We start from the raw sequence: 18,982 nt of genomic DNA on the forward strand, positions 1-18,982 counted from the left end.
TCTGCGGGGAGGGAGGTAGCCGCGAGGCCGCCGCCCCTGCCTCCACTGGCTCCCAGGGCTGGTGCCCTTGCGGAGCCCAGCGGCTGGCTTCCTGATCTTGCAGAAGGACCAGCAGTTCCTGGGCGGCTATTTCTGGAGGGTATATTTGGAAGTGCCTTGAAGGCTCAGCCTGGAGAGTTTCTTCATACAGGCTCTGTGTCCCCTAATAAGTTTACACTGGCCGGAGTGGATTCTGTTCGCTGCCACTCAGCGATAATGGGTACACAGGGAGAAGGAGATGCGGAGGCGGGCAGAAACAGAAAGTGATTCAGAGAGGTACGCAGAGATCCCCCCCCCCCCCCCCAGCGGAAGCGAGCAGAGAGGCAGAGCCCTGGAGGGATACAAGGAGATGAAATAAAAAAAAAAAAAAGAGGTGGGGGGGAGAAAAAGAGCGATGGAAGGAGGCAGATGTGATGAGACAGACACCCAGAGAGGTACTGAAGGTAAACTGAGGCAGAGAGAGAGAGAGACAGAGGCAAGGGCAAGGGGGCCAGAAACCATGTGGCCGAGCTCTCTCCAGAATGCTGCAATGGGGCGTTTTGGTGGAGAGGACGCTTTAGAAAGACTAAGTCACAGTTGGGGATAGGAGGATGGAGGGGACCCTGGGGAGGTCTGTACTTGCCAGACTCCCCAAGGCCTGGCCTGCTGATGGAGAGTTTTTCCAGTAGACTGTCTCTTCCCCCTCCCAGCCCCAAGCGTCCACAGCCCTGACTGAGGAAAAGAGTAGTGTCCCTGAATGCACTCCCCACCTGCCTGTCACTTGCCCCGAAGCCCACTTCACTTGGGGAAGGGTGACCTGGTGGGTCAATCACCTTTGATGTCTGAGGCAGATGCCTGAGGGTAGAGCAAGACTGGAGGGGGAAGAGGAATGGAGGGAACAGAGAGACTGTCTGCAGGAGGGGGAAACGGAGTGGAAAAGAGAGGGGTCTGAGAGGCAGAGAGCTGGGGAGACTGGCGCAGAGAGAGGGAGCCCCAGGGGCAGAGAGAAGGGGACCCGGGGAGAGAGGGGGGCGCTGAGCCAAGCACACCGGCTTTAGGATTCCAGAAAGTGGACCCAGACGACCTGACTCCTCTGACTAGTTGTCCTGGCGTCGCTGATGCCCCTCAGACCTCTGTGTTCTCTTCCTTTTAAGGTTGCCGGATAAAATCCAGGATGCCCAGCTGCCTTTGGATTTTAGATAAGCAACAGCTAATATTTAGTGTAAGTATAGCTCCAACATTGCACGGGACATATTTCTCCTTAAGGAAATTTTTTTTTAATCTGAAATTCAAAGGTCACCGGCCATACTGTATTTTTATATGCTACATCTGGCAACCGTATCCCCATCCCTGTCTTGTTTCTGTCTCTTGTCTGTTTCGTGTTTCTGCTTGTCTTTCCCTCTCTGCCGGTCCACCTCTACCTTCTCTGTTCTCTCCAAATGACCTTGCTCTGATGTGCTCTCTCAGAGCCACTCTGGAGACCCCCATCCCCGGACCCAGGCCCCGCTCTTCCCTCCTTCCTCCCCTCCCAGACCTGCCTCAGGGGCCATCTCCCTCCTCCAGGCAACTCCTTCTTTTTTCTTCATCTGTCTTCTCATTGAGGCCACGCTGCACCCCTAAAAATCCGCCCCCCCCCCTCCAGAGGAGAAGGTTTGGAGGCTTTGAGGGAGTCAGGAATCCCCCATTACTCACCTACATCCTGACCTCGTCTCTCTCCTTTCCACCTCCTGGGTCAGAGAGGTCAGAGAGATTCCCAAAGTCACACGGCAGACTAGAGACCACACTCCACCCTCTCCCTCAAATCCCTTCGAAGTTCCCAGCTTCCTGGTGGAAAAGTCCTCGACTTTTCCAGAAAATGGCCTGGCTAGGCAGTATTTCTGAATACCAGGCAATACTTGTGGGCCACAGACCAGGACCAGATGTGCCTGTGGGGCCAGGAATGGTAGACTTTTGAGCATCGACTGTGTGCTAAGAGGTGCGGATGTGGCTTTCGGGCTGGCAACACGAGAACAGTGACCTATCAGGGCCATTGCCATGTCCCTAGGCCTGAGAACATAGCAGGCGCTCAATAAATGTCTGCGGAACAAATGAATGAATGGATGGTTGACTGAATGAATGAAAAAACAAACAAACCACACCCCGAGCAGCTGAGGACTCTTCTCCACGTCTGCTACTTGCTTTCTCACTTTGTCCTAGCCTCAGTTTCCTTCCTCCTAGCCCCTCTCTCGGTTTCTGTTCTTCCCTAGAATCCTCTTATTGTTATTTTTCAGTTGGAGGGGTCTCTACAAGTGACCACCGTGTGCTGAGCATCTCTTCTGTGTCAGGTACTGATGGGGTGATGCGCTCGTGGAATCCTTCTGGAATATTCCAGAAGGTAAGTACACCTTTGTAGGGTATTTTCCATACGTGGAGACTGAGACCCAGAGAGAGGAAGCCAGGCGCCCCGGTCACACCGGAACCAGCCCGTCTGGCCTCACCCTAAACCTGTCTCTCCAACTCCAATGCCATTCTTCCTCGTGCTCGGGACATCATCACCTGCCCAGCCATCTCTGACACCTCCAAAATGTAAGGGGCTTGGTATTAAACGTTTACCACAGGGGTTGCAAACTCAAATGTGTCCAGGGGCCAGGCAGGTGACAAAAACAGAGTGTAGGGTGGGGGGGCTGCTGATGCTGCCTGCCCTGGATGAGGGGTAGTGACTGGCCCACTCCAGCCAATTCTGGCCACGTGGCTCTCACCAGAGATGGCGCATCTGATGCCTCAAGAGGGTCCTGCAACCCACATTTTCCGAAGTCTCCCAAGGTTTAAATGCTGGCAGCAAATTCACACAAACCGCTGTTCGGGCCCAACGAGATTGCGTGTGCACCAGATAGGCCTGCTGGCCGATGGTTTGCAACCTCTGAATTGGTTTTAGTCCCGCATGCCAGGTTCTGTGCTAAGGAAGAATCTCCAGATTTTCCAGGAGAATCTATGCTCCATGAAGGCAGAGCTATCTGGGTCTGTTTTGTTAACCGCTTTATCTCCAGCACCCAGAATGGTGCCTTATAGATTGTACGTGCTCAGTATTTTTTTTTTTTTTTTAAGCGGATGGTGTATTGAATCCTAGTATCGACCGTAGAAATAACATTAAAAACGTCTCCGTTTCATACATAGGGAGATGGAGGTTCTGAGGGGCAAGGGCCCAGGGTTACATAGCAGCACTGGGATCTGAATCCAGATCTTACCTGACTCCAAAACCGTAACCCCAGGCTATCCTGACTCTGCTCGGGGCTGTGCGTTTGCAATGCTGTGCGTGTGGACTTGGGTCCAGGAGCGTCTTTGCGCGGCCGTCGCCGTCGTGCTGACTATATGTGGTGCAGGTAGTGGCGTCGACCCTCCTGATTGGACACTGAGCCCCCCCCCCCCCCCAACCTAAACCTGGATGCTGGCTCCCTTCTGACACATTTGCTCTGGGTGCTGGCCCAGTCCAGAGAGAATAATCCACCCCTCCCCTCTTTCCCCCTCCTGAGCCCATCCTCAGGGGTCCCCCCACCCCCTCCCCTGGATACCCAGAGCCCTCGAGGGAAAGGGGGAAAGAATTTAGGATGAGGGTGGAGGTGTGGGGAGGAGGGAGAGGGAAGGGGATGGGTTAAGAAGGAGTGTGTGATGTCAAGCAAAAAAGACAACATTAGACACAGATGCTGAGATGGCGTTTATCGCGGCAAAAAAAGGTGAAGTCGCCGAGGGAGGGGGGGAGGGGTGTGGTGGGGGCCGGGGTGGGGGCCATGGAAGCTAATACATGGTGCACTAGGTCACACGACGGACACTGGGGGTGGTGGGTGGGGGGGTGGGCGTGGCCCAGGCATGGCAATGTGGGGAGGGGGAGGGGAGAGGGCAGTGGGCCCCAGCCAGGAGCTTCTGGAGGTGGTGGGGGGTGGGGGTGGGGGGGGAGGTGGGGAGGTGGGCGGCTTCTCTGGTCGCAGAGGATGGAAGGAATCAGTTAGAGGGGGTTGAATGGAGGCACTGGAGGCATGGCCACATGGCGGATGGTCTGGGCCCAAGACATGGAATGTGGGAATGTGGGACAGCAGGCAGCGGGCCAGCTCTGGGCTTGGGCCTTTAATGTAAGGATTGGGGATACCCAAGGGACCTCACAGGTCCTCCAATCCCCCCATTGTCCCAGAGCGAGAACAGGCGTGGGAGAAGCTAGCTTAAGGTCCCCAGTAAGGATTTAGCGGTCTGTTCTCCGTAGACAGTCATCCCCTCGCCTCCACTCTCCTACCCTATCTGTCCCAAACAGAGAAAGGGGCAAAGAGAGATGCTAACTCCACCATTAGCTCACCGAGGCTCCCCAGGGAACCTGGAGGACCAACCCATTTCATAGATGGGGACAACCGAGACATCCCGTCAGACTACACCTTTGCCACGCCTCTCCCACCTCCCCGTGGAGGGGATCGGTGCACCGCATTCCTCTGGGGGTAATACTGATATCTTGAAATCCTCGGCACTGGGGGCAGGTGAGAGGACCCACCTTGGGATTCTCCCAAATGTAACCGGAATGTGGGCCATGCCTCCAGGGGCCTGAGATGTCAACACAAAGAAAAAAAATGACTCCCCACGTCCCCTGGCTCAAACCCAGTACAAAAGTGACTATTTACAATGAAGGGGTGGGGAGTGTGGGGGGAGGGGACAGATAAGACTGGGGCCGGAGTCAGCGCTCCGCGTGCAGGAGGCCACGCCCCTGGCCCCGCCTTTGAAAGGGACAAAGCCAAACAGCAGAGAGATTTATAAAGGGTCACTCTCCCCGGGGCGGGGAGGACCCTAAGGTGAGGGATGGGGTAGGCCATGGGATGGGGTGCGGGTGGGGAGGCATGGGCGGTGGGAGGAGATGGAGGAAAGGTAGCTGCTGCCCCTCGCCTCCCCCCTCCCCCTCGCCGGACACACAGTTTTCCGTGGGATGAACACAGAAAGGGTTAATCAAAAAGAGTTCGATGAGCGAGTCTGACGGTCGAGTGGGGCGGGCTGGAGCAATGAGGCCGCAGGTCCCGGTGGCCGGTGGTGATGGAGTCACTTAGAATATGAGAGGTTGGTGGTTTTGGGGGGGTGGGGTAGGGAGGAGGAAAGGTGTGCGGGAGGGGGATTAGGCGGTCCCCCCCACTTATCTCTGAGAGACAAGAATGTCCTGGACTGGCTGAGAAGGGGTTAAAAAACAGCAACCCCCACCCCCCACCCCACCCCACCCCCACAGAGACGTTCCCCATCTCCCTCCCTGCCACCCAGCAATCCCCAACGCGACTGGCAGGGGCCACTGAGACGGACCTGACACACACCAGCCGCGGCGCCACCGAGAGAAGCCCCTCCACCACGGCGTCCAGACAGCTGACTGCAGTGTAGAGGGATCAGATAGCAGGGCTGGGTGTCGCGACTCCACGAGAGCCGTAAACTTGTGTCCCCGGCCCTCGGTGCCCCAACTTGGGCATCGCGATCCCGTCCTCCCCATCGTGACATCCGATTCAGGCTTTCGCGATAGCCGGCCTCGGAGTTTCAAAGTCGGCGCGGGGCAGGGGCGTGGCCAACAGCGAAGGCCTGCCTGGCTGTCGCGAGAGGTGGGCACCCAATCAGCAGCCTGGACGCCCCCAATAGCCAGCCTCGTCGCCGCTCTTAGTTAATACTTTTTCCACCGCTCCGAGTATCACGACCTCAAGTCCCGGTCTTGCCACAGCGACCATCAGTGCAGGGGAACCCCCTCACTTTCCAAACGGTAGGCCACCAATCAGAAACGAAGTAAGGAGGGTGGGGGATGGAGAAGTAGGCAAGAGAAACGGAAAGAGGGGAGAGTGCGGGACTTGGGGGTTAAGAAGGGGAGAAGAAATACCACTCCGAAAAGTGGTGCCATGTTCTTCCAAGTCTAGGTCCCCAACGGTCTCTAAGTCTGACTCTTACCAAACTCCGCTTGGGATACCCATAATTCCCACCTACAAGTCCGGGGCAGGCTAGGGCAGATAAAGGTGGCACACGATCTTCACCTTCTGATCCCCTAATAATTATTGCAGTGAAGCCTCCTTGCCCATGCAGAGATGGTTGGGACAGGGCAGAAGAAGGTGGCTGGGGCAGGTTGGCTCAGAGGCCCCTGAGACGGGGGATGAAGGAGGTGAATTTGGCACGTTGAACCCCTTCTCGTTAAGTGCTTTAGGTCCTTCTCTGGAATCCAGCTGGCACCCGTCCCTCGAGGCCAACAGAAGAGGGGTTGAGCTTGTCCCCTCCTCCCCAATTTCTACAGAATTGCCTAAAGGAGGCAAAGTGGGGTTCTCCCCGGCTGGTGGAATTTGGGGGATCCAAAAGGTTAGGGGTTAGCTGAGAGGGAGTTTTTTTTTTTTTTTTCTTTCTTTTCTTTTTTTTTTTCTTACAAAGATTCTAAGAAAAACTCAGGGTGGGAGGGGTGAGGAAGGGGGACCCAATTTAGCTAAGTGTCCACAGACTTTTTCAATGCCTCTTAGGGGCCTCCTCAAAGTGAGATGGCTCCATTTCTCTCCTCTCTATCTGAGGTTCCCTCCCCCCAGAGCGGCTCAGTTCTAAGGAAGTTTGGCACTTTTTTTTTTTTTTTTTTAATTGCTGGGGGAATGGGGGAGGGGAGAGATTTGAGAGGGTTGAGAAGAGGGCAAAAGACAGATTTAGACAAAGATAGAGACAGGACAGGTAATGATGGGAGCCACAAGGAGAAAAAGGTAGAAAGCCATAAGGGAGCCCAAGAAAGAGAGAGAGAAGTTCTGGGGGAAGATGTTGGGAGCTGGAGGGCGAATGGGGAGTTACAGGGAGACAGTTTAATGCAGCAAACACTTATTAAGCACCTACTGGGTGCTGAAGAGCAGGGTGCAAGGAGGCCACTCAGAGTCTCTGAGATCTGATTGGCTGACAGGGAAGAGGAGAAAAAAAAGAGGCGGTGGGTTTTTCAGTGATCCCCATCCCTGACCCCACATCTGTGTCCCCTCTGGACACACTGCAGCACGAAAGATTGAGGTCAGAATGCAAAGAGACTTTCAAGGGTTGGGGAGGATGGTGGAGGGGGTTTCCTAGGGTAAACATGGAGAAAGGTGTGTGGCTCTCCACTCACCAATCTGGTGAGTGAACTAGCTCACTGAGCTAGCAAACTACCTTTCAGATACCCCTGGCTGGTGGGGTAGGGGGGTCCCCGAGAAATGTGAATAGGGAGAGGGTTGTCACACACATACCCCAGGGGAACGTTTTTCGGGAGGCCCAGCCTCCAGAGACGTGTCTGTGTGACAGGACTACTGGGTCCTGCTGATTGGGACCCGGACCCCCTTGAAAGGGGCTATAGAAAGCATCTGACAAACCAGGGCAGCTGAGGATGCAAATGATATGCAAATTAGCACTTTCAAATCCCACCTCCCCACTCCCAGACCGTGTTTTACCTCTCCCTGGCTCCTTCCCCTCCTCATGGGGGCCTGGGGGGCTGTAGGGGGATATTCCAGCTAGACACTGCAATACCCACTATGGGTGGAGATAGTGCGAAATACTGTAGGGTCTTTTGAGAGGTGGAGGGGAGCAATGGCCCACAGGGCCACCTCCACCTCCAACCCCAAGAGCCCCCCCCCCCCCCCCGCCCCCGCCCCCGCCCCCTGCAGAAGATATGTACAAAGTTACATCAAGAATTGTTTTGGCACTGGAATCTCCATCTGGGTTCAGTCTGGAGACTAGGGGTGGGGGCAGCAGCGATGGGAGGTGGGGGATGGGGAAATGGGGCCTGCCCCCCACCCTGGAGATGAAGAGGGCATGGAAAAAAGTCACCCTAGTGCCCAAGCTACAGCCTCCCATTAGGTGGAAGGGGCGGGGTGGGAAATTCAGTGCAAGGTACCTTGAAGGCTATTGCTTTCTAGGGATTTTCACATTTTGATTTGGGGGTGGCTCTCTAGCGAGGGGCAGGGGTCTCCCAGGCTTTAGGGGTGGGAATTGTCTCTGGCTTTTCTTCTCTCGTGTGGGAGAGAGACGAGGAGGCCTGATTCCCCCAAAGCCATGGGACAGAGAAGGGTCTGGAAGACCTAGGAGGGGAACAAATGGGGGAGAGGATGGGCATGGGTGCCCCTCCCCCAGAGATGCTGATGATGGAACCAGGGCACTGGGGGCCCTGCTTTGGGTTGGAGGGAGCGGAGGTGGTCTCCAAGGGAAAGGGGGAGATGGGCGAGGGTAGAGGTGGGTCTCAGCTATTCTAAGTCCATAGCGTTGTCAGGCCCTGAAATCTCAGCCCGCCAACAAGGCCTTAGAGCAGACCACAGCCGCAGTGCTCAGGGAAGCCACTCCCAAACCATCTCTCAGGGCTGCCTGGCTTGGCAGACTCCATCAGAAAGAACATTCTAGCGCCTCAGGGCCCGTGGTGAGAGAGCACCAAGACACTCGGATCCCTCCGATACTACTAAAGCACTCCAGCTTGCTGGAAACCACAAGCCAATCTAAACTCTCAGACCACACGGAGCATTCCAGCTCAAGGGACCCTGCCGTGGCTCACCGAACTCTACACTGGGGTCATGATGGCCCGACAGAGCCACCACACGTTTGGCTCACCAGACTCAATGGAACAAAGCCACGCGGACACGAGCATGCACACAAAAGGCGGGGTGGGAATGGGGGTCTTTAACAGCAGTTTTCACCAGCTCCATCTCCCACCCCTCGCTGCCAGGTGGGTTCACAGACTTGGCGTGTTCGGATAGAGGTGACCCTGACAATACTGGGTCTTTTTCCTTAGAGTCCTCCAGATAAGATCCAAGTCCCACCCCTCATTCTCCTCCTAGGAAGACCCCCGGGCCACGACCCACCAAAGAGGGGTGCGAGTGGAGAAGGAGTGTCAGTGACTGGCCATGGCCCAGTACAGGAAGTGCATGCTCCATCCCGGTGACGTCACGGGAAATACCCTGGAGATCCCACAGGAAGTACTTGCCCCCATGATATCCCTGAAGTAGCCTTCAAGGACGGCTCACTGAGACATCATAGGAAGTACCTGTCTCTTCTATCATCACAGGAAGTGACCTCTGGGGAGCTGCTTCCCGTGACATCGTAAGGAGTGCCAGAAGCACCCCAGAAAGTACTTGACTCAGTGACATCCCAACGGAGACCTTCATTCCCATCACTCTAAGTAAAACCACCGAAGATGCCACCGGAAGTTGTTCCGGCCCGCCGCAAGAGTCATGCCCACAGGACTGGACCAATCCCAGAGCCGGCCTCATTCCCAGCAGGCACTGCACACCGCCCCCCCACCCCCTTCCCCCACCATAACAACCTGACAACAGAACAGTGAACAGTCCCACCTAGAAGGGGCAATTCCAAGAGGGGTAGAGCCGCTGAGAAGATCTGGGAACTCTGGGGTCCCTGCTCCGAATACCCCATTTCAGCTCAGATTCCTCGGCTACCTCTACTCCCATCCCTTCCTTCAGATCTGGAACCGAAAGCAGGAGAGGTGGGGTGTTGTTTTGGGGAGGCCCCTCATTCTAGGTGGCCCAGAGGCTCCCTCCCCTCCTCCCATATGGAAACAAAAACTTCTAAAGGTGGGGGGGGGGGGGGCGGAAATCCTTACCAAAAAACCAAACCAAAACAAACCGAAACAAACAAACAAAAAAAAACAAAACAAAAAAGAAGAAGTGGAAGAAAAGGAAAATAAAAAGAAAAAAAAAGGAGGGAAAGAAAGAGAAAATAACGCTTTGTTTTCTATTAAAATCAACAAAATGCAATATATACAGATATCACACAGACCTGGGCCCTGGGAGAGGAGGGTCAGGCCCAGTCAAGCATAGGGAGGGAAGGAGGGGTCAGTTCAGGGCTGGGGAGGGAGCTTCTGGGCCCCATCCCCAGCCAGCACTCAATCCTGCCTATGACTACCAGAAGGGGGGGTGCAGTCAGGCCTACCCCAGCCCCATCCTACGAGGAGCAGGACTACACCGAGCTGAGGTCAGGAGTTGGGGGTGTGGGGGAGGGGGAGGAGAAGGAAGAGGAGGAGAAGGGACAGGAAGGAGGGTGGGAGCAGACACCACAGGCCTCATCCCACTTTCTGGGGGTTTGAGGCCCTCACTCCCTGCTCGTAGGTGACCCGCTGGCTGATGAGGTATTGAGCGGCTTGCGTGGCCGCAGGGCTGCCCGTGATGGTGACCCGCCGGTTCCGCGTGCCTGGCAGGAACTCCCCCTTCTTGGAGATCTGGATGCGGGCGCCCGTCAGCTCCTGGTACTCCACCAACGTCTTGCCCCCTTTGCCCAGGATGGCCCCCACCAGGTTCTCAGGCACCGCAATCTCCACCAGCTCCTTGGCACTCTCGGCCGCCAACTTCTCGGCCGTCAGGAAGCCCCCGGCGGCCCCTGCCGCAGCTGCGGCGGCCACCAGCGGGCCGCCCCCGCCGCCCGCCCCGCCGCCCGCCCCGGCCCCGAGGTAGCCGTTGGCGGCTGCGGCCAAGGCGAAGGACCCCAGGGCTCCGGGGGGCGGGGGTGGAGGCGGGGCGGCCCCTCCGGCCGGCCCGGCCCCGGCCTCCCCCGCGTAGGACGCCAGGAGGTTGGCCGCGGCGGCGGCGGCGGGGTTGGCACCGGCGGCCACGGCGGCCAGGACCCCGGAGGCTGCGGCCGAGTTGAGGCCCAGGCCGAGGGAGTTGGTGTTGTAGCCGTAACTGGCCAGCGTGTTTAGCGCCGTGCTGATGGCCAGCAGGTCGGTGCCTGAGAAGGCGGGCAGGGCGGCCGGAAAGGCGCCCACGCCCGCCAGCCCCGCGGGGCCCAGCAGGCCGGAGGCGGCGGCGGCCGAGGCGGCGGCGGCGGCGGGCAGCACATCAGCGGGGCTGGCGTACGGTGAGCCGGTGGGGTTGGAGTTGGCCACGGGGCCAGCCACGTTGGCGTAGCTGATGTTGAGGCAGCTGCTGCTCTGGGGGTCTTCCTGTACCTTCTGCACGATGGCGCTCACGGCCTTGTGCACCTGCTCCGGTTCGCCGCTGACTGTCACCACGCGCTCCTGAAGGTTGATGCCCTCTGGCTTCTGGGACAGCTGCACCCAGGCACCCGACTGTTCCATCACGGCTTTCACTGTCGCGCCCCCCTTGCCGATGATCAGGCCCGCGGTGCTGTTGGGGACGATCAGCTTGGCCTGCGTGTGGAGGGAGAGGGAGGGTCTTTAGGATGGTGGGTGGAGACTGAACAGTAAATCAGTCTGGGGCTGGCCGTCTTAAGTCATTCTCGCCCCCTGCTCTCAAGTGCCCCAAACCAGGCCCGGTGTGCCCCTTGAAATGCACCCCAGGGTCCTATGGGTTGTTAAAAAGTGAAATGCTTCCATCTAGGCTGGTTAAAAAAATAAATAAATAAATAAATAAAAAGAGCTAATACTCCCAAGTCCCCTCAGTAGGCGCTCAGCCACCCTGTCCCATGCCTCTGGGACCTCTCTTCCATCCTGCACCTTAAAGGCCTAATGGCTGACACAGTGGGCCCCCTCCAGGACGCTGTTCCCCACTCGCATTGGTGCCCTAGCCTTCTAGCTCATTGAACACTGACTCCCAGCCCCAGAAAAGGACTCATTAAGTCTCATTTTACAGATGAGCCACTTGAGGCTTAAGAGACCAAGGGACTTGCCCCAAGGTAACCCAGATAGCAAAGGAGCTGAAATCCAGACTCACGGATTCCTGCTCCATGGTGTTTCCTGCCCTATGTCAAGGTCGCCTCCCTTAACCTCTTTTTGTTACCAGCCAAATTGTTGTGCCCACCATTCACATGATCCCCAGTGCCTCGGAACAGGGCTGTATTTGGCGAGGGGGTCTTTTATTTTTGATTTTTTTTTAATGTTTACTTTTGAGAGAGAGAGGGCAGGGTGGGGGTGGGGTTAGAGAGAGAAGGAGACACAGAATCTGAAGCAGGTTCAAGGCTCTGAGCCGTCAGCACACAGCCCTGACGCAGGGCTGGAACTCACAAACTGTGAGATCATGACCTGAGCCGAATTCCGACCTCAACCTAATGAACCACCCAGGTGCCCCTGGAGACAGAGGCTTTCAGGAAGCAACTAAGGTTAAGTGAGGCTACCGGGGTGGGTCCTGATTCGATAGGACTGGCGTCCTTAGAAGAAGAGAGGATTAGGACACAGGCACGCACAGCACAGAGGGAAGACCGCATGAGAACACACAGAGAGAGGACGACCGCCGGCAGGCCAAGGAGAGAAGCCTCCGAAGAAACCAACACTGCCCCAGATCGCAGACTTCCAGTCTCAGGAACTGGGAGCGAATGAATTTCTTCTGTTGCTTAAGCCACCCGGTGGCGCTTTGTCAGGGCAGCCCTAGCAGCTTAATACCGTTGTCCTAGGTGTAGAATGAAGATAACAAGACCTTACACCGGCGAAGGCAGGGAGAAAATCGATCGCTTAAATAACAGTGGTCCCCTACTGGGGTGCAGAGCAGCTGGTCCCTTGCCGCTGCAAATCCGATCAGTCTGAATTCCAGCGGGGAGATTTCAATGCCCAAATTCTCCGTTCACATATCCGAGAGCATTTCCACACCTAAATTCCTCTTTCTCAGTCTTCCCCGTGTCCTGTCAGACCTGTGGGTTCCACCCCCTGACGCTGTCACCCCTGTGTCTCCTCTCTGCCCCTCAGCCAGCCCCTGGGGGGTGTTTGGGACATTTGTGGGAGCGGTTTTGGTTGTCATGCATGGTGACTGGAAGCAGATACAGGCATTCAGTGGGCAGGGCCTTGGGTATTTGCACCCCAGAATGTGAGAGTCAGTTCTTCACAAGGATGAACTGTCCCGGTCCCTGTGGCTTTTATTGTTATTAAAAAAATTTTTTTAACGTTTATTTATTTTTGTGTGTGAGAGAGAGAGAGACAGAGCATGAGGAGGGAAGGGCACAGAGAGACCGGGACAGAGAATCCGAAGCAGGCTCCAGGCTCTGAGCCATCAGCACCGAGCCCAATGCGGGGCCCAAACTCACAAACTGTGAGATCATGACCTGAGCCAAAGTCGGATGCTTACTTGACTGAGCCACCCAGGTGACCCCTATATGGATATCAAATGCCTCCCTGGACATTCATCTCGGTAAAAAGTCTGTTTATAAGTCTCAGAGCCCAAACCTGAGCCCCATGATCCATGTAACTACCTAATTTTGTTTCCCCCCCAATGGTTTTAAGATCTACTGAAATTTCCAGGAATGCAACCAATCAGTAAATGAAGGGAAGATCGTACCTTGTTTTGTTTTGAATTTCACCGAGAGTCGTTCGTCATTTAAAAATAAAACATGACAACAGTAGTAACGCCACATATATTATTTACGTCTCCGATGCTACACACCCTGGATCCCTGTGTTTGTCACTGTCTCTTTCGCTCAGGCTGTGTGAGGTGTGGGCAGGTGACTATTTCATTACTTCTACTGGGGTCCTGGCTGAACATTTACATGTTAAAATCCATCTCATTTTATAACAAATCGCCTTCCTTTCATTTCTTATGTAAAAAAGTCTTATGGGATAAAGCAAACGTACATCCGTACAATGGAATATTCTTTGGCAATCAACTTAAATGGACCAAGTACTGATCCAGGCTACAACATGGATGAACCTAGAAAACACGCTGTGTGAAACGAAGCCAGACACAAAAGACCACATATTGTATGATTCCATTTATATGGATGTTCAGAGCAGGGAAATCTATAGAGACAGAAAGTAGATTAGTGGTGGCTTAGGCCTGGAGTGGGGGTGGTGGTGCTGCTGAGCTGTGGGGATTGAGGAGTGATAGTTAAGGGGATCAAGATTTCTTTTTGAGGAAATGAAATGTTCTAGAATTGATTGTGGGCACGGATGCACAATTCTGCATATACCAAAACTGTGCACTCTACATGGGTGAATTGTACGGATGCGAATGAATATCTCAATACAACTGTTAAAAATATTACAGATTTAGATATGTACTGTATCATTATATGCATTTTCTCATGTGTCGCAATGAGCTGTGTATGTGTGTGTATATAACTTCAGAGTTAAGTGGGGTGGGAAAAAATATTTGCAGGAGAAAGAGGGCGTGGGCTTTGACAAAACTGAGGACCACTGCTCTCCTTGCTCTGCTCTGTGGGATCTGACTTCAACTCTTCCCTCGCTCCCTCTTGCTGACCCCTGCGCAGGCTACTAGACTCGCTGCTGTTCCTCCAACTTGCAAGCTTGGTCCAGACTCAGGGCCTTTGCACCTGCTGTTCCCTTACTTAGGATGTTCCTTCCCAGAAAAGAAGACTCACCTCTCTCATCATTCAGGTTTTTGCACAAATGCACCTCCTTGGAGGGACCTTACCACCCCAATTATCAAGGCTTGTTTATTTTGCTTATTTTATGTCCCTATACAAACACCTCCAGACTTGTATCCAACCGCTAACCTCACATCGCTAGTATCATGTAGAATGGACACCTCAGACTTAGAAGTCCGAAGTGAAACCTCTTCATCTTCTCAAATGTGTTTCTACCATGGTCTTCCTCATGTCAGTATGTGGAAACTGCACTCTTTCACTTCTCAGGCTCAAGACTTAGGAGTCTTCTCTTTCTCTCCCACTCAACACCCAATCAGCAATCCTGTTGCCTCTACCTTCAAAATACACAGTAGATGAGGTGTCTGGCTGGCTCAGTCTGTAGACAGTGAGTCTTGATCTCAGGGTTGCAATTTTGAGCCGCTCATTGGGTGTGGAGATTACTTTAAAAAATCTTTATATATATATTATATATATATATATAATATATATATAATATATATAATATATACTATAGTGTATATAGTATATATATACACACACTATATATATTTATATATAAATATATAGCATATATTTATATATAGCATATATTTATATATAGTATATAATATATAAATATATAGTCTTATATATATTAGACTATATTTATAAGTATATAGTCTATATAATATATAGACTAAAATATATAGTCTAATATATATTAGGCTATTCTAGATTAAAAGAGAGTAATGAGGCATAACAACCCAATGCAATGCATGAATATTCTTGGATAGAAAAATACTTTATAGGGGTGCCTGGGTGGCTCAGTCGGTTAAGCGTCCAACTTCAGCTCAGGTCATGATCTCTCGATTCATGGGTTCGAGCTCCGCATCGGGCCCTGTGCTGACAGCTCAGAGCCTGGAGCCTGCTTCGGATTCTGTGTCTCCCTCTCTCTGCCCCTCCCCTGCTGGCGCGCTCTCTCTCTCTCTCTCTCTCTCTTTCAAAAACAAACCTTAAAAAAATTGTTTTTTAAGAAAAATACTTTATAGATATAAAAGATATTTGGGGACAATGTGAATATGAACTTTTTATTAACTTAAAGTATGGAATTGGTGTTAGCTTTTGTAGGTGTGATAATAGTAACATAACAATATAGGACACGCCCTTAGTCTTGGGAGACGCATGCTGAAGAATGTAGGGGTGAAGAGTCATGAGGTTTATACTTATTCTCAAGTGGATCAGCAAAAATAAAGAAACAACCCAACAAACACACAAATAAAACCAACCAGTGTGTGTGTGTGTGTGTGTGTGAAGAGGTAAAGCAGATGTTAACAATTGGTGAATGTAAGTGCAGTGTGTAGAGAGTTCACTGTGTTACTTTTAAACATTTTCAAAATAAAAAGGAGAAAAAAATGCCCCAGTGCTCTTTCCTCCTCTTTTCTGCTTTATTTTTCTTCATAGCACTTTTCACTCTCCGCTTATTTTATTCATTTTCTGGTTTTTGGTGTCCCCAAGAAAGAATGTAAGATCCACAAGGGTAGAGATTTTTGTCTGGATTGTTGACTACTGGGTTCTTGGGGCCTCGGGGAATGCCTGGTACGCATACAGCAAAAAGTGTGTGGATGGATGGATGGATGGATGGATGGATGGAAGAAGGAACAATAATGTGTCCACAGGACCAAGCAGGAATGGAGCTGGATGGAGGAGGCCAGGTGTATCTCACCTGGTGGTGTGTGCGCGTGTGTGCGCGCGTGTAGGCAGGGAGGGAGAAAACTCAGCCTGATATGAGTTTTCTAGATTAATTGGAAATTCTGATTTGTAGAATGGGAAGCACCCTGACTTTTACAGATTGGTGATCTCGGGTTCAAAATCCTGGCTCTACCACTAATGCTGGGCAAGGGACATACCCTCTTTGAGACTCCGTTTTCTCGTCTGTAAAATGGGGCTATTCATTCCTCCTCCACATAATTTGTGTGAGGCCTGAGATCATTCATGGGATGATGAGCTTGAGTAAGGAACTACTGCCCCTTAGTTATGTTTCTGCTTGGCTCTTATGGGCATATCATCATCCGTTTCTTCAAACCAGCAGCATTTTCTGAGCACCTGCTATGTGCTAAGTTAGGTGCCATGTGAAGCATCCAGTTAATATGTGCTCATAGTAGCTACTCAGGAAACGGTTGTTACCCCCATGGGCAGACCTGGATTTACATCTCACATCGGTGGTACAGTCACTTTAAAAATGGTCTAACAGTTCTTCAAAAAGTTAAACATATCATCTGACCCAATTCCATTCGTATGTATATACCCCAAAGAACGGAAAACTATGCCCACACATGTTCCTAGCAGCATTATTCATGATAGCTGAAAAGTAGAAACAACCCAAAGGACTATCAACTGATAGACAAACAAAATGTGGTCTCTCCATCGAGTGAAGTATTATTTGGCCATAAAAAACAAGAAAGTTTTGGTCTATGTTACAATACGGATTAATCTTTTTTTTTAAATTTTTTAAAAATATTTATTTATTTTTGAGACAGAGAGAGACAGAGCACGAACAGGGGAGGGTCAGAGAGAGAGGGAGACACAGAATCGGAAGCAGGCTCCAGGCTCCGAGCTGTCAGCACAGAGCCCCACGCGGGGCTCGAACTCACAGACCGTGAGATCATGACCTGAGCCGAAGTCGGACGCTTAACCGACTGAGCCACCCAGGCGCCCCTACAATACGGATTAATCTTGAAAACATGAGGCTACGGGAAAGAAGCCAGACACCAAAGGCCACATATTATATCATTCAATTTATATAAAACATCCAGAATAGGCAAATCCATAGACACCAAAAGTAGGTTAGTGGTTGGAAGGCACAGGGAGTGGGGCTAGGGAATGGCTGTGACTGCCAAGGGGTATGAGTCTTCTTTTTGGAGTGGTGAAGACGTTTTGGAATTACATTAGGTGATCGACGCACAGCTTTGTGAGTATACTGAACAACCAATAAATTGTATACGTTAAGATGGTGAACTTTACAGCATGCGAATTATATCTCGACACAGCCGTTATTAAAAAATATATATATCATCAGAAAAATGTCAGACAAGTCAAGCAGATAGAACAGAATGCACAAAACCAGACCTAAGAGTAAAGAGGTATTTAGTATGATACAGCACTTCAGAGGGCAAAAGGATGACGTAATTGTTCACCAAAACATGGCAAGAGCAAATGCCTTCACCTCTCTGTGCCTCAGTTTCCTTATCTCCAGCACCGACACAACCACAGCTACTCCGTACGACTATTGGGAATATTCAGTGATGGGAATGCCTGCCATATGGGAAGCCCTCAGAAAATGGTAGCTGTCTTCATGATAGGGTCAGGTGGTAGAACCATAGCATCTTAGAGAGATCGCAAGGTGCAGTTTCATAGACTCCTGGAGTGCCAGGATGTTAGAACAGTAGAGTTTTAGAATAATGTATGTCTAGAATCTTGAAATCACAGAGCCATAGAACTGTAGGAGTTTTAGGGCCAGAAAGACCTGAGAGACCATCTGTCTCCATGATTTGCAAGTCTGTGGAAATTTTCAAATAGTAATAATGATAATAATAATGATGATGATGATAATGATGATAATAGCAGAAGCTAACAGTGCTTCCATAGGCCAGACACTTCTGTAAACACTTCTGTATAGTAATTTACTTAATTTCTATAACCATCCTACAAGAAGAGGTTAGGTACTATTATCACATTTTATGGATTGGAAAACAGAGGCAAGAGAGGTTAAATAACTTGCTCAAGGTCACACAGATAGTAAGTAATAGAGCCAGGATCTGATCCCAGTCCAGAATCTGTGTTCAGAGTCCCAAGTCTTCACCCCAGAAATTCTGATTCAGTGGCTCTGGGCTGGGACCCAGGAATCTGCATTCTATGCTACCTAGAGGATAAGATATCAGCCAGGGCTGAGAACCACTGGTGTAGTCCAGAGGTGGCAAACTGATGGTCCTCGGGCCATAGGCAGCCCACAGCCACATAGTTGTTTTGTTTTTAAGTAGGCTCCATGCCCAGTGTGGAGCCCAGTGTGGGGCTTGAACTCAACGACCCTGAGATCGAGAATTGAGCTGAGCTCAAGAGTCAGATGCTTAACCGACTGAGCCAGCCAGGTGCCCCATACATAGTGTTTTTAAGACTGAGCCAACCTTTAAAAATCAGTCGATTTCAAATATTTCTGGCTTCTTTTGAAAAATGTGGAAGATGTGGCCACACTTTGTCTACATTCCCAAAAGGCAAGAATTAAGTGGAGCTGAGTAGCAGCTGCCCCGTTTAGGGCATTATATCTCTCTGATGAGGCCAGAGTCCTCAATTCTTTATGTTCCCTTGCTGAATCTTGGAGGCATTTCAATTTATAATCCCTGATTTGGCCCAGCTTCCACACTGTAAAGAAAGGAAACTGAGGCTTACAGAAGGGAAAGGTACCCAGAGAAACACAGCAAGTCCAATGTAGAAAGAGAGTAGACCCATCTCCCGACCTAAAAATCCCATAATAACAGCAGCTAACGTTTTTTGAGAACTTTCTATGTATTAGGCATACATGCTATGTGCTTTTTTAAAAACCAGGGAACACTAATCACTGCCCTTCAGTAGGTACCCTAGTGAATCTCATTTTGCAGATGAGAAAATTTGAGGCATGGAGAAATCAAGTCACTTGTTCAAGGTCGCACAGGTAAGAAGTACATTATCAGAGTAAGATTCAACTCAACATCTGACTCCAGAGCCTGAG

At 51.7% G+C, this 18,982-nt stretch overlaps 1 protein-coding gene and 1 long non-coding RNA gene across 4 annotated transcripts in view; one reads left to right on the plus strand and one right to left on the minus strand.

Moving 5' to 3' along the window:
- Positions 1-18,982, plus strand: part of LOC125153199 (uncharacterized) — a 20,357-nt gene continuing 1,375 nt past the window's right edge. The window contains exons 1-4 of one of the 3 annotated variants that reach the window (XR_007147430.1): positions 1-315; positions 1,173-1,240; positions 2,289-2,392; positions 9,029-9,164. This is a non-coding gene — a long non-coding RNA (uncharacterized LOC125153199). Of the gene's footprint in view, positions 316-1,172; positions 1,241-2,288; positions 2,393-8,801; positions 8,935-9,028; positions 9,165-18,982 lie in introns of those variants that run through there. The other 2 variants (XR_007147429.1, XR_007147431.1) reach the window with 2 other exon arrangements.
- Positions 9,945-18,982, minus strand: part of NOVA2 (NOVA alternative splicing regulator 2) — a 26,093-nt gene continuing 17,055 nt past the window's right edge. The window contains exon 4 of the mRNA XM_047836115.1: positions 9,945-11,122. Coding sequence (XP_047692071.1) covers positions 10,040-11,122 — 1,083 coding nt within the window. The 3' untranslated portion in view covers positions 9,945-10,039. The remainder of the gene's footprint in view (positions 11,123-18,982) is intronic.

The sequence above is a fragment of the Prionailurus viverrinus genome, chromosome E2, assembly GCF_022837055.1.
Source record: "Prionailurus viverrinus isolate Anna chromosome E2, UM_Priviv_1.0, whole genome shotgun sequence".
Lineage (NCBI taxonomy): Eukaryota > Metazoa > Chordata > Mammalia > Carnivora > Felidae > Prionailurus > Prionailurus viverrinus.